The sequence below is a fragment of the Heliangelus exortis genome, chromosome 2, assembly GCF_036169615.1.
Source record: "Heliangelus exortis chromosome 2, bHelExo1.hap1, whole genome shotgun sequence".
In the NCBI taxonomy this organism is placed as follows: Eukaryota; Metazoa; Chordata; class Aves; order Apodiformes; family Trochilidae; genus Heliangelus; species Heliangelus exortis.
Window position 1 is genome coordinate 25,978,194 of NC_092423.1, and position 15,417 is coordinate 25,993,610.

Genomic DNA, 15,417 nt, shown 5'->3' on the forward strand with positions numbered 1-15,417 from the left:
ACTTAAGCAGTCACTGCAATCCCGCTGTGATTTTTTTTAATGCACAGAGTATTTCCTTGTTCCTAATCTTCCTCCATTCATCAAACTAACCTTTTTACTCTGCCTGTGTTGATGGAGTGGGGAAGGAAGAAATCAGCTGTCACTTAAGTCAGACCAAATATCAGACCAAACACCACCATGTTCGTGTGGTGTTACTCTTAAAATTCCTTTAAGAGCTACCAGACAGGGGGAAACAAGGGGTTTCAATAAAACACCACAAACCCAAGAAACTCCACAAAACCAGTACTTCAGCATTTTAACTTCTTTGGTATTACTTTGGATCAAAGTAATGTTTGAGTCAAAGTAAAAGTAAAGTTTGAGTCAATATTAAAATGACCAAGTCATTGCCCTAAGCAAGCTGCCTGTTTCACCAGTGGTCCTATGCTGGCTTCTGCCACAAGCTGGAAAGAAAAATCTTTATAAAGAGAGAGGGTACACAACATAATGAATGCAACTGAACAAATTCCTGCCATAAAGTCCCCTCAGGACTATGTGTGAAGCATGATTTGAGCAATTCTTACTGCTTTCAACAGCAGAATAAAACACAGCAAGTATTACAAGTTGGTACAAAACATTTCACAAGGACTGAAGGGCAAAGTGTATCTCACATTTCAAACAGCCAGATGGGGCTCTGGGGAAAAAAAACAAAAACCAAAAAAACAACAACAAAAAAACCCAACAAACTCTTCTGTCTATTCAGTCTAATTCCAGTGATGCTACTGGTATCACTGACAGCAAACTGATTCTGTCTTCAAAGATGTGATATTACAAGCACTGGGATATCTCAGATTGTTCATACATTTCTGACACGACCACAGTTTGTGATTCACTTTAAGCACTCAGTTTCAACTTTTTCTTCAATTCAGAAAAAGTGACAATTGCAAACTGCTTTATATGCCAAACCTGGATGATCTGAATCACTTCCTTCTACAAATAACACAGACAGCATGGATATCTCAGTGCAGAGACTGAGGCACATGGATGATGCCCAGTATCACACACTTTGAGGGCATTCAGACACTGCAGGAATTTGTACAGAGCTGCTGCTTGTTTTGTGCCCAAAAACCTTGCCTAGTTCTGGCTCTCAGAAGCCCCAGAAAGCATCTGCCTTAAGCTGCAGACACATAAGGACCATAAGGCCTACTGGAAACATGATTCTAGTGCTTGTTTCTATATAAATAGTATGAATGCTATACATATAACCTAAGTGACAGATCCCATCTAGATTGATATGCAGAAAGAAAAATGCAACACCTGACAGCTTGCAGAATGACCTAAAATAAACGAAGAGTAAGACAGTCTAAAAGCATTTGCACTATGAAATCAGAAGAAAAGAAGAAAGAGATTAGGAATTCCCTCCCCAGGCAATAATGAAGAATTAATCTTTATCTTAAACTGATCAAACCTGGAGATACACATACTGAATCTTTAATACCATCTAAGCAACTCCAGATTCACAGTTCATCAAGAAAATCTATTTCCTTTTAAATACAATTAATTTGATAACTTTTAAAATTTCTTCCACTGTTTTCTGAATATCCACTAGTTTTGAAATTTAAAAAAAAAAAAAAAAAAAAAAAAAAAAGAGAGAGAGAGAGAAAATGCCATATGATCCATACAACATTTACCTGCTTGAAATTGTAGATTTCTCCATTGTAACAGAGCCACAGATAGGGGAATTTCTTCACCCGGATAGGCTGCATGCCATACAGCTGATCAACAACTGCAAGGCGGTGGAAGCCAAAACAACAGTTGGTGAATCCATTGACATTCTCAAAACGAAATGCATCAGGACCTCTGTGTGCTATCTTCATGGCACTCAAACACTGGACAGAAAGGCACTCATCACTCCCAAACAGGGCCCAGATACCACACATGCTGAGGCTGTTGATTTATCTGAAAGGGGAGAACCTGTTCAATATAAAAATGTTATAAGCCAAAGCTGATACCTGGAAAACACGGATATCAGAATTAGGCTATTAATCACTTAACTGTCAAGAAGACTGATCAAGATAATAGTAGACTTTACTAACACGAGGTAAAATACAGTTTGCCCAGAACAGTGATAAACAGCCTTTGGCCTGCAAGAGATCAGGTTTGTCTCTAGCTATACCAAAGTTGTTTATGTTTTTGGGTTTTTTTGCAGAGCACAAATGAAAAAAAATTGCTACTGGGCATCCAAGTACCATCTGCTGAAGAAACATGCTAACAGTCCTTCCAGTTTCTGTTCAGCTTCAGTTTATAAAGGGCACTGACAAGCAAGATGGAGAGAGGCTTTTTACCAATGCCTGCAGTGACAGGACATGGGGCAACTGTTCGAAGCTGTGAGGGTAGGTCTAGACAGGACTTCCCCAGCATCATGGGTGGCCCAGGTGAGAAAGGAGCAGGAGCAGTGCTTGTGCTTCCCTCAGCATGCCTTTTCCAGCCCCAGTCTCCCTGCAGCTGCAGGCTCTGTGGTTCTCTGAACCCTGATCATTTGGTAATTTTTTGAGCTGAGACTGAGGTCCCCCAGCACTATGGGTGGCCCAGATGAAAAAGATGTGCCAGGAGCAGTGTTGGTCCAGTGTCACACTCCCCTTGGGGTGTCTTTCCCAGCCCAAGTGTCCCTGGAGGCCTTGTACCTCTCTGAATCCGAACCATAACTCATGTGAAGGTGTGCTGAGGCCCCACAGGCCAAGTCATGGTGCTGGGGGCCTCAGCCTCAGCCCCGAACTGGGGTCAAGGTTCATAGAGCCACAAAGCCCACAACTCCAGGGAGACTGGGGCTGGAAAAGGCATACCCGGGGGATCCGGGCACTGCACCAGCACTGCTCCAGTCACACCTTCCTAATACGGACAAGTGATGGCGCTGGGAGCTCAGCCTCAGCACACGGAGCGGGGCTTTCCCTCCACCTGGGTTTCCACATCCCCCACGGTCTCCAGAGCTCTTCTAACAGGGGTCCGCAGGCACCGGGCGCAGTTTCCCTCCGCGCAATCCCGCTATCCCCATGCCCACCCATCCACACGGCCGCCCCTTCCTCCGGCGGCCGCAGCGTACCCGGGACCCGCCGTCCTCTCGCTCTCAAGCCGCGGCACGGCACACCCGGCCAGGCGACAGCTCCGGGAGGAGCAGCACAGGGCCGGATCCTGGGGGGAACTCTCCCCGGAGGCTGGGCGCACGGCTCTGCTCGGCTGCGGCCCAGAAGCCTCCGCCCGCCCTGCCGCCTTACCCGCTGCTGGCCGCCGGCGCAGGGAGAGCCGCAGGGAGAGCCGCCGTCCTCGCCGCGGCGGGTGATGAAGAAGGCGGCTCCTGCCGGTGCCGGCTCCTCCCCCGCCGGCGGCTGCTGCTGTTGAAACCCGCCGCCAAGTTTCATCATGCGCCTACTCGCCCTGCCGCCGGCCGGCCCTGAGAGGGTGAGGACGCAGGCCGGGAACCCCTTGCCTGTCCTTGGGGCCCATGCTTGTGACCTCGGCTCTGGGAACCCCGCGGCAGGACAGGGCAGGGCAGAGCAGGGCAGGGCAGGGAAGGACAAGACAGGACAGGACAGGACAGGACAGGACATGGGAGCCTTGCTCCTCTGTCCCGCTGAGAGGAAGAGCTCCCGCCACGGGACAGCACTGGGCTTGTGAGGGCAACAGCAGCCACCAGAAATCCTGTCCCTGCCAACCTGCCCGGAGCTGTATCCTATAAAATGAAGAGGTTTGGCACTGCTGCCTTCTTTGGTTTGGGACAGAGAGCACTTGACAGCTTACACCTTTGGAAGCATTTATGGAGGATTTAGAAATTTTCTGTGCAAAACTCTGTTTTGAATAATAGATGTTACAGGTAAAAAGGGATTTTGATACCTACCTGAACTTTAATACTGGACAGTTTTGCCTTTGAGGGTGCTAAAGGAAATGAAATTGACCTCTGAAGTCTAGGATGTGAAGTGCTAAATATAAACCTTAACTGTGTACACATACTTCAAGAGAGCCACTAGTAGTAATTTGCATGCAGTGCACTTTTATAGCCAGCTGTAGTGGGCTTGGTGTAAAACTGCAGTGCTGTGCATAAAGCTCAGGTTATGCAGGCTGTCAGCAGTGTGCTCTGTGTGTAGAATTCTAAAAGGAACTTTAAGAAGCTGTTAAAAGGATGTTTTTAGGCTTTGGAAAGAAAAAAATGTCTTGAAGCATCAGAAGAACTCCAGTGCTGATCAGGAATAGATGTAGGTTTCTGTGCTGCACAGCTTCACCTGCACACAGAACCAGCCTAGGCAGAGGCAAGGCTCTGGGCAGCCTGCAGATGCCATGTGAACAGGAGCTCTGCCCTGCCTGGAAGAATGAAGTGAAAGTGTGTGCAGTGGCAGAGTCACAGCTCACACAACAGTGGTGGCTCTGCTGGGGAACACCTTTTATCTTTCCAGAGATCTGACTAAATCCAGAGACTTTTCCAAAGATTTAAATGTACTCTTTTTGTAACTCACAAACCATTTGTTAAAATAAAAATCATTTCATGAAGAAACTGAAGCAGAGAGGGTGAGAAGCACCTTGCAAAAAGTGTCCTGGGTGAAGCTGGGCAAGCATTGCCAGGGAAGAGTGAAACACTCCTAAATCTTCATTAATGTCTGCACCCCTAGGGAGCACTGGGTAACAGCTGCATATTTATCCTCTTCTTTACTACTCACTTGTGAAAACTGGGGATGACTGCTGGATTTTACTATGTCTTGCATGTTTAGTAGATAGTGTTATATATAGGACTAATGGCAGAAATACAACACACAATCTGCTTTTAAGCATTGGCAGTGTTACTTTTTAGTAATTAGAATAGTGCAGATGATAACTGATTTATCCCTTTCCTTCTCTAGCCTTTTCTCTACTATTGCCAAGTACACAGTTACAGTGCCTTTACGTTGTGTCATTCTTCAATGTCCAAACTTTTCTTTCATCATATCTGCCGACAGCACTTGATGTAATTACACACCAGTCTCATAGCTCTGTTATCAGTCATCTTTCCTCTCAGTTTTCTCTTTCCTGCTCCTTCCTTATCATGTGTAGTATTTTTAAGCATTGTTGTCTCCACTATACTCCCCTAAAGCTGACTTCTCCCTGGATTTTTGTTGAGAGGAATTGAAATTGATGCTAGCAGGGTGGAGAGAACAGTCTGAACATAAATACCTGGTGTGGTGAGTAGCCAAGAGACTTTCTACTTTGCTGTATCATCTGCTTAGTACCTGAAAGTAACCATCTGGCCACAGGTTAAAACCACTTAAGAATGACTGAAAAACACTGTAAAGAAGTTCCTGATTAATTAATTAAGAAGCACATGGATTAGTTTTGTTTCTAATCAGCTTAAATGAAAGGCTATGCGGTTTCTCTGAAGGCAACAGGTAACTAAATAAATGAAAGGTCAAAGAGAACATGTAAAGGAGCCCAGTGCAGAGCAAACTGTTGCAGCTCCATGACTGTAAGTTGAGCATTGCTCATAACTGCCTGGGAAAAGAGACCAGCCCCCACCTGGCTACACCCTCCTTTCAGGGAGCTGTAGAGAGTGATGAGGTCTCCTCTGAGCCTCCTCTTCTCCAGGCTGAACAGCCCCAGTTCCCTCAGCCTCACTGAATAGGACTTGTGCTCTAGTCCCTTTACCAGCCTAGCTGCCCTCCTTTGGACCCACTCCAGGACCTCAATCTCCTTCCCAAACTGAGGGGCCCAGAACTGGACACAGTACTTGAGGTGTGGCCTCACCAGCGCTGAGTACAGGGGAAAAATCACTTCCTTGCTGGCCACGCTGTTCCTGATACAGGCCAGGATGCCATTGGCCTTCTTGGCCACCTGGACACACTTCTGGCTCATGTTCAGCTTCCTGTCAATCCAGACTCCCAGGTCCCTCTCTGCCTGGCTGCTCTCCAACCACTCTGTCCCCAGCCTGGAGCTCCCCATGGGGTTGTTGTGGCCAAAGTGCAGGACCTGGCACTTGGCCTTGTTGAACCTCATCCCGTTGGAATCAGCCCAACTCTCCAGTCTGTCCAGGTCCCTCTGCAGAGCCCTCCTGCCTTCCAGCTGATCAGCACTTCCCCCCAGCTTAGTGTCATCTGCAAATTTGCTGATGATGGACTCAAACCCCTCATCTAAATGATCTATAAAGGTATTAAACAGAACTGGGCCCAAAACTGATCCCTGGGGGATACCGCTAGTGACCAGCCGCCAACTGGATGTAGCACCGTTCAGCACCACTCTCTGGGCCCGGCCCTCCAGCCAGTTCCTAACCCAGCACAGATGCCCCTGTCCAAGCTGTGGGCTGACAGCTTTTTCAGGAGAATGCTGTGGGAGACAGTGTCAAAGGCCTTGCTGAAGTCCAGGTAGACGACATCCACCGCCTTCCCCTCATCCACCAGGCGGCTCAGACAGGACCTGTCCTTCCTAAACCCGTGCTGGCTGGGTCTGATCCCTTGTCCATCCTGTAGGTGCTGTGTGATTGCCCCCAGGATGATCTGTTCCATAACCCTGCCAGGCACTGAGGTCAGGCTGACGGGCCTGTAGTTTCCCGGGTCCTCCTTCCGGCCCTTTTTGTGGATTGGCATAACATTCGCCAACTTCCAGTCATCTGGGATGTCCCCGGTGAGCCAGGACTGTTGGTAGATGATAGAGAGAGGCTTGGCGAGCTCTTCTGGCAGCTCCCTCATCACCCTTGGGTGGATCCCATCTGGTCCCATAGATTTGTGGGGATCCAAGCAGCTCAGTAGGTCACTGACTGTTTCCTTCTGGATTACAAGGGGGCTGTTCAGATTCTTGTTTCTTTCTACAAGCTCCAGAAGCCAGCTGTCCTCAGGACAACCTGTCTTACTGTTGAAAACTGAGGCAAAGAAGGTGTTAAATACCTCGGCCTTTTCTTCATCTTTGATAACTATATTCCCGCCCATGTCCAACAGAGAATGGAGGTTTTCCCTGCCCCTCCTTTTGCTACTGATGTATCTGTAGAAGGACTTTTTGTTATCCTTCACAGAGGTGGCAAGATTCAGTTAAAGTTGTGCCTTTGTATTTCTATTTTTCTTTCTACACAACCTAACTATATTCCTAAATTCTTCTTGAGTAGTTAGCCCTTTTTTCCATAATCGGTAGGCTCTCTTCTTTACCCTAATTTCTTTCAAAATCTCCCTGCTCAGCCAGACCGGTCATCTTCCCCACCGGCTCGCCTTTTGGCACACTGGGACAGCCTGCTCCTGTGCTTTCCAAACTTGCCTCTTGAAGTATGTCCATCCCTCCTGAACCCCTTTGTTTTCAAGGGCTGTTTCCCAGGGTACACTGAATCAGTCTTCTGAATAGGCCAAAATCTGCCCTCCAGAAGTCCAACGCAGAGGTTTTATCAATGGCCCTCCTTGCATCCCTGAGATATTATTTCGTGATCACTGTGTCCCAGATGTCTGCCAACCACCACGTCTCCCACCAGCCCCTCTCTGTTTGTGAACAGGAGGTCTAGCGGGGCTCCATCCCTGGTAGGCTCATTTACCAGCTGGAGCAGGAAGTTATCCTCTATACACTCTATGAATTTCCTAGACTGCCTCCTCTCTGCTGTGTGGAGTTCCCAGCAGACATCCGGCAGGTTAAAGTCACCCATGAGAACAAGGGCTGATGATTTTGAAACATCCGCCAACTGCTTGTAGAATAATTCACCACCCTCATCATCCTGATCGGGTGGTCTGTAACAGACTCCCACCAGGATATCCGCCTGGTTGGCCTTTCCCCTGATTCTGATCCACAGGCACTCAACCTTATCGTTACTGACTTCACCTTCTACAAGTCAAGAGACTTTTTAACATATAGAGCTACCCCTCCACCTCTCCTACCCAGCCTGTCCCTTCTGAAGAGCCTGTAGCCACCCATGGCAGCACTCCAGTCATGGGAGTCATCCCACCACGTTTCCGTGATAGCGACTACATCATAGCTTTCCTGCTGCATGATGGCTTCCAGCTCCTCCTGTTTGTTGCCCATGCTGCATGCATTGGTGTACCTGCACTTCAGCTGGGCTGCTGATTTGGCTCTTAACTTGGGCTGTCCACCCTTGGGCTCCTTTCTGGAGAGTCCGGTTTCAACACTTCCCCCTTCAAACCTAGTATAAAGCTTTCCTTATCAGCCCTGCCAACTTATAGGCTAGAGTCCTTTTGCCCTTGCTAGATAGATGAAACCCATCTGGTCTGAAGAGACTAGGTTTGATAAAATTTGGCCCATGCTCAAAAAACCCAAAGTTCGCTAGTGGCACCAATCCCTTAGCCACCTATTGATATGATGGGTTTTCCTACTCCTCTCCTCATTCATCTCTGCTACTGCAGAAATTGAGGTGAACACCACCTGTGCTCCTGACCCATCAACTAAACAACCCAGTGCCTTGAAGTCCTTTTTAGTTGTCTTAGTACTTCTTCCATTAATGTCATCACTGCCAGCCTGGACTACCAACAGTGGATAATAATCAGAGGGCTGAATTACCTGGGGGAGTCTCCTACTAATATCCCTCACCCGGGCCCCAGGAAGGCAGCAGACCTCCCTGTGGGATGGGTCAGGTCAACATATAGGGCCCTCAGTTGCCCTCAGAAGGGAGTCACCAACTACAACTACCCTTCTTTTTTGCTTTGTAGCTGTAGTTGTAACCCATCTGGTAGATGGGGGGCAAACAGGAGACCTTCCAGACAGATCTTCCTCTTCTCTGTCCTCTGCCCGATTCTCTGAGTCCAGGGCCTCATATCTGTTCTCTAAGGGCACCTGGGGAGATGGTGAGGATTGGGAGAGGATTCTTTCGCCTCTCCGATGAGGGACCTGTTTCCATTCCCTCCCATCCACCTGGTTTGCTCCAACTGCTGGATGGCAGGAGGGGCAGGGCTTCACCATCTCCTTCTGGACTTTTTTTGAGTTAGAATGGGTGTGATTCCACCGGTCAACTTCCCTTTCACTGTCACTAATACTTCTAAGTCACTCGACCTCCTCCTTGAATTCTGCCACGAGGCATAGCAAGTCATTCACCTGCTCGCGTCGCACACAGACCCCACTCACTGTCCTCTGGTGCTAACATAAGGCTCAGACACTCTACACAGACAGAGGCCTGAACAGCTACGTCCCTCTTGCTGTCCCTCTTCAGGGGTCCCGTCTGCGTGGACACACCCTGCGTCTTAACAGAACCAGGTTTTGCTTTTTTGGAGACCATTGCTCCTTCCAGAGAGCTGGGAGGTGACTGTGCCTCTCCTGCTTGCCCTGCCTGCGCGAACTGCCTCACTAACTGCCGTGCCCCATTCCTGTTTGCCTGCTCCTGTTCGCCGCGTTCAGGGTCGCTGTCGCTCCTCGCAGCCCGTTCTATCCCTCTCTGCAGTGCTGGGTGCCGCACCCTCATCAGCTGAGTGGCCTCACCTGAGGCCACCAGCAGAAGGCGGGGCAGTTCCTCGCAGCCCGTTCTATCCCTCGTGGCAGTGATGGGTGCTGCCCCCTCATCAGCTGAGTGACCTGTGGGAAGGAAAGGGATGTATCTTATTAAGCTCTTATGACTCCCTTTGCATCCAGTAACCATTTTTACCTTGGGCCATGCACTGCACATCTGATTTTGAACACATCCTGAATAGCAATAGCAGTACTTTTTTTTTTTTTTTCCTTCCCAATCCTAACTTGTGTAGTAATGGAGTCATGGGAATAGTAAGGTTCAAGTTTCCAGATGCCTGAAACTCTCCTTTTCTCAACTCCATGATGTAAGCTGGGCATAGATCACTGAGAATCCTGTATTTTCTGGCTTGAATTTTTTACTTTTTACTTGATTTGCAACATAACAATTTGCCACACACTGTCACAGGCCCGGGTGAATGGGATATACTGCTACCGATTTGTTTGGGTTTGTCAGCACTTAAAATTTATTTCAGTGTTGAATTCTGTATATTATATGAGTTTATATCTTCTATTCTTGAATGCACACTAAGATCAGAATCTAATGTAATTTTAGGTGCAAGGAGTTTGTGTACAGTTTCATTTCTGCCAGGAAAGAGTGACTTCAGACATATTGCTCCATGATTCAGCAGTGTTGCAATAACAGAAAATGAAGTGGTAAATGCTCTTTCTGGAAGCAGCCTAGTAGAGATCAGTGGTAGGCAGTAATCAGGGGAAAGTGGAGATCAGTCCCTCCTCCCCAGTTGGATGGGTTGAGATAAATAACGTTGCATACTCTGGCTATCTTTATAAATAGAAAGGTTGTTGGATACATGTAGGTTCACCGGGCAATAGTTGTAGCGTCAGGTGTTCTAATAACACATTGACATCTAAAACTTATGGTTACATGCCAGGGATGCGTGTATGCAGAGAGCAAAGGCCTTTTCTTATTTTGGATTTCCTTCCCCAGGAGAATAGTAACACAGACCAGAGGAAATGGATGCAGGCTAAGCCAGGGGAGGTTCAGGCTGGATTTTAGGAAACATTTTTTCAATGAAAGGGTTGTCAAACATTGTAATAGTCTGCCCAGCGCAGTGGTGGAATCACCATCCCTGGACGTATTTAAACAGCATATGGACCTTGTCCATAGGGGGATGTGGTTTAGTGGTGATCTTACAGGGTTGGCCAAAGGGTGAACTTGATGATCGTGAGGGTCTCTTTCAACCAAAGACATTATGTGATGTGTTCTTAAATTTTGAGCATGTGCACTCAAGATCTCAGGAAGAACTATACTTCAGTCCCCATATCTGAATGTAAGAAAAAAAGGTGAAAAGAGAAACTCAAATTCAGAAGCTATTTGGAGATCAGTAGCTTGATGAGAGGTAGGCTCCTGTTTGTATTTTCTGTCTCACTTTTACCCAGTGGGACTGCACCACATGCCAGTGAGCTTTGAGCTTGCAGCTTTTAAAGAACTTCTCGACCTGGTGGAGGTATTTGTTTCTGTAATTTTGAAAATACCTGTTTTGTTTCTTTTCTTCTGTTATTTGCTCTTATTTTGGAAGACATTTAAAGGGCAAGCAGACTTCTCCTCCAGACAAAATCCTTTCTCTCATGGTATAAAAAGTAGTTGTCTCTCCCACTGGGAATTCCTGTTGCTATACTCTCTCTTATTTAATCGCTTTTCTTGTCTTTCTGCTTAATTATGTTAAGCTTCAAAACAAATAAGACTTGCTCTGACCCTGGAGTTAGAGGTCACATCACTGAAGCGTTAAAAGAAAATCTTTTCTAGAGCTTGGGTATTCAGAACTTCAGGAGAGTACTAGGAAGGCATGCCTAGTGCTGCAGCCAGAGAGAAAACAAAGTAAGGTGATTTGTTATTGCCTGCTCAAAAGACTGAGCATTTTGCACTACTGCTGCATCCTTTTTTTTTCAACATCCCAGCCATTCCATTATCCCCTGTGTGCCCTAGCACAGACAAGAAAGGGTTGTTGAAAGAGCTGTTGGCTGTACAGTGCACATGGCAGGCATGGCATATGGCATACCAATGGCTCTATTGTCAGTAGGCCCAAGGCCACAGAGGAGTGAAACATTGCTGACTTACACTGAATAGTGCTCTTGGCTAATGAGAAGGCATCCAGTGTAATTTATTCTCCCTTCTTAGGGGTGGGAAGCAAACCAAAAAACCAAAGAACTGCTACATATTCTTTTTAACTACTTGCAAAATAAGAAAGATGATTTGTCTGATACTGATTCTATAACATCAAGTTGAGTAATACTCCAGAGTTTTTAGAGCTGTAATCGTAGAACTAATTGAAATTCTCTTTTTTTTCATACAGTAAGAAAGATTAGGTGTCAGCTGAATTAGCATTTAAACCGTTGTAGTCAATATAGCAGGATTAACTGCAAATGACAATCTGCAGTTCACTTTTTCATTGTAATTTGCCCATTGTGAGATTTTGCCCAGTTCAATAGATGTTTTGTTTAATACAAACAAGACCCTTTTCATCTAGAATAAAGCTAAAGCCTGCTATAAGAGACATAGTTAACTGGTATAAAGCTGTAACAGATAAATCCATGATTGAACATATATAACAGAGACTTAAAGTATATTGGAACACATTTTTCAGTTGGAGTAACCAGACATAATTCTAATAAAGTTTTTTTGACAGACATTAGTTGTGCTGCTTTCGTCTTTTAAAGCACTGGATTTCATTTTGTGATTTGTGCCTGGAAGACACCAGAAGTGTCAGTGAAATATGCTTAAGTGCACATATATGCTTTCCTAAATGCAATTAACAACAGAAGAAGGAGAATAAGAATTATTGAACACTGCATGAAGATTTTTTTTTAAAGAAAGTTAGATGTTTGTTGGTTTATAAAAGACTGAGAAATTATTCTAAAACATATGACTGCATCTGCTCTTTCCCATCACTAGGTCGAGCTATTACCTCAACATGAGAAACTGTCACCCTGCTAACATTGCTGTTAACTGAAACAGAGATGTAGAATAAATACAACAAAGGTCTGCAATAAAATAACTGGACTGGAAAATACAACACTTTGCAGTCTAGAAAATAAACAACTGTACTACCACATACACTGAACCAATTATGTACATGAAAACTTTTAATAATGATATTAATTTTTCCCATTTTCTCTCAGAAGTACACACTAAAATACAGCTCACTTCACAGGATGTGTTGGCATCCCACTAACAGTATTTAACCAGTATTTAATACTGCTTAAACAGTATTTAAGCAGTATTTAGCCCTTCAAATGACCACCTTGTTTCTTCATTATAAGTACCAAGTCTGCTATTTCCCAAGGAATTAATTCTAATTTCTGTACAGAGGTAAAATTCTGTTGTGGTTTGTGCTGTCACAGAAACAGTAAAATGGAATGACTCTCCTCCTTCCCTTCCCTAGATAGAAACTCTAACAAGACACTATGTGAAAATAGCTTTGCCCCATTACTTACACAGAAAAGAGAATTATAATTAGAAAGAGTAACACCAAAAGCAGAAGCAAACCTAAAGAGAAGACAACAATTTCTAAAGTATCAATTGTTGTATCAATTGCAGTATCAAAATGCAGTATCAATTCAAAAGGACTTAAAAGAATTAAACGATTGGTTATTGTAAAGTAGAAGAGTTAGTTCTGCCTTCTAATTCTTCTTGAACACTTATCTCATCTCTTATCATAGATGCCAGATAATAACATGGATATTTCTACTAATTTAATAGGATAATTTCCAATACAAATTCCAATATTTTTTATTAAACCTTTTTTTTTCAAAGGAAAGAAATACGAGCCAACAAAAATTTTGTATGAACTCTGATAGAAATACAATTATACATTGATACTTTATAGCAGCATTATTTTGAATCTCATTTCAGCTGTCAACAATATTTTGAACCTCAGGAGCAGGTAGGAGATAGCCAAATAAACCTATCCACAAGTGTTGGCTGCAGCTCAAGCTGATCTGAAATGCGTCTCTTTTTAATAGAGATTTTATTATTTGAGAATTTATTATTATTATTGTAGGATTTGACAGAGAAAATATTTGCACTTGTCCTGGCTTGTAAGGTGTGTACATATGTAAACGGAAATATACATATCTACACTGAAATATATCAGTGGCAAGAGTGGGAGAGATGCATTTTTCCTACGTGCAAGGCTGTTTCTATAAAACGGGGTCAGAAAGTACATTCAGGTATGGCAGGCTAATTATGAGCACACTCACGGGTGTGATTTATGTCCATGCCAAGCAGCATTCCTTGATAAAACCTCTGGGCATGGTTTGCAGATTAACTTGCCAAGAGCCATTTCCAAAGAGCAGAACAGGCAAGATGGAGGCTTCACTCCATCCAGAGTGTGGCTCTCCCAGCAATCCCAGCAGACTTTTCCTACTGGTGCTCCTGATGCCTTCTCACCATGTCCCACGGTGCAGGAACTGGGTGTAATGTTCTTAATTTCATGGCAGGGAAATATGAGTGTGGTGGTCTGTAACACAGCCCTCAACTTATGTTAAACTGATAAATGATAATTATGTCAAAGAATGATTTCTGGAACTCTTTCATCCATAGAAATATGAATGTAGTGCAGAGCACTCTGAAGTAGGCTTTGGGGCAGGATAGAAACATTGAGGGAGGTGATTTTCTTGCAGAATTTCCAGACTGATAGCTTATTACATTTTGTCTGATATTTCCAATAAAAATACAAAGACATTTCCAATTCTTTAATTTTGGTAATGAACAAATCTCTACTTCACATTGTTTTAAAGTGTTCTTTATAACACTGTATTTTTAGCAAGTTCCAGTGATTAACTTCTTACTCTGCCACTCCAAATGCACCACCCAAGTTCTGGGCACCCACTGGATACTAATCTGTAAGTTGACAGCGGCTTGTTTTATGTCAAATATTTGTTGCAAGCAGGCCTGGTTAACAAAGATCTGGTTAACATTGTTTGAGTGCAGACAGGACTTCTAACTTCACATATCAGTAATGTGTGTTATTACATGCCAGTTCCACTCTTGTTTGTGCAGAAAATGTACCAAATGAAGTTCTGTATCAAAACGGGATATCAGCGTATCAGCCAACTGGTGTTCTTATTGGGAAGTTGGGGAGATAAAACACTTCACAGCACAGAACTAATTTCTTATAATCCGCTTCAGTTGACGCTGTAATCAGATAAATTACAGTAAATAAGGTAAATTAGCTCTACAGCTCTGCATATGGTTCTGACTGTTCCAGGACACCACAGCGCTAAAATACTGTGTTCTGTCCCAAGTCAAGTGGGAAAAGGTGTGGCCGTAAACTGGAACTCCATTTGGTTTCCTAAAGCCCTTTGTTCTGCTCTAAAAATAGGGGTTGGCATGGAAAATACTTGTACTTGATCTGTGGCTACAATTTATGGTTGACAAACTGACAAAGAACAGGTAATAGGTTCTTTAGAGAAGAATGGCCTCACTAAATCAGAACAGTCAAGTTAGTGGGATGTTTTTAAAATTATATTAAGCAAATAAGGCACTACTTTTAATTTGGTGGCCTGATTGACCAAATAGGAGTGAACAGAGAACACAAAAGCATCTTTCAGTCAAAATATGTGCAAATTACTCACGAATACATATTTTTATGGTGTTGTTGATGATCTATAAAAGTAATGACATAAACGGAATCAAGACCATTTGTGATGTTAATATTCATGTTATGCATGAATATATGCAGGATTTGATCTGGTAAAGCTGGTTCCTTGTCAACCATTAGCATGTAGAAAGCTGCTTACAAAGGGAAATCAGTTTCAATGGCAATATTTATTAGATATCTCATTAAATATTTAAATGCTATATGTATACTCAATGACCTGCCAAATCACACAGCCTCACAACAGCTGTGGTGTTTTACCTTCCACTTTATCTTCATGTCAGCTTTCTTATTTAGAAACTTGTATTCTCAGACTCTTGCACACAGAAATGAAGAGATTTGGCAGCAGTAGCTGATCTGTGAGTGAGCTTTTACGGTAGTAACA

The 15,417-nt window shown here is 44.3% G+C and overlaps 1 protein-coding gene across 6 annotated transcripts in view; it reads right to left on the minus strand.

Annotated features, from left to right (window-relative positions):
- ASNS (asparagine synthetase (glutamine-hydrolyzing)) overlaps window positions 1-15,417 on the minus strand; it is a 30,436-nt gene that overhangs the window by 13,154 nt on the left and 1,865 nt on the right. The window contains exons 1-2 of one of the 6 annotated variants that reach the window (XM_071735292.1): window positions 3,404-3,428; window positions 1,668-1,950 (exon numbers count right to left, since the gene is read on the minus strand). In XM_071735292.1, coding sequence (XP_071591393.1) covers window positions 1,668-1,916 — 249 coding nt within the window. In that variant the 5' untranslated portion in view covers window positions 1,917-1,950; window positions 3,404-3,428. Of the gene's footprint in view, window positions 1-1,667; window positions 1,951-3,076; window positions 3,363-3,403; window positions 3,429-15,417 lie in introns of those variants that run through there. The other 5 variants (XM_071735293.1, XM_071735289.1, XM_071735288.1 and 2 more) reach the window with 5 other exon arrangements.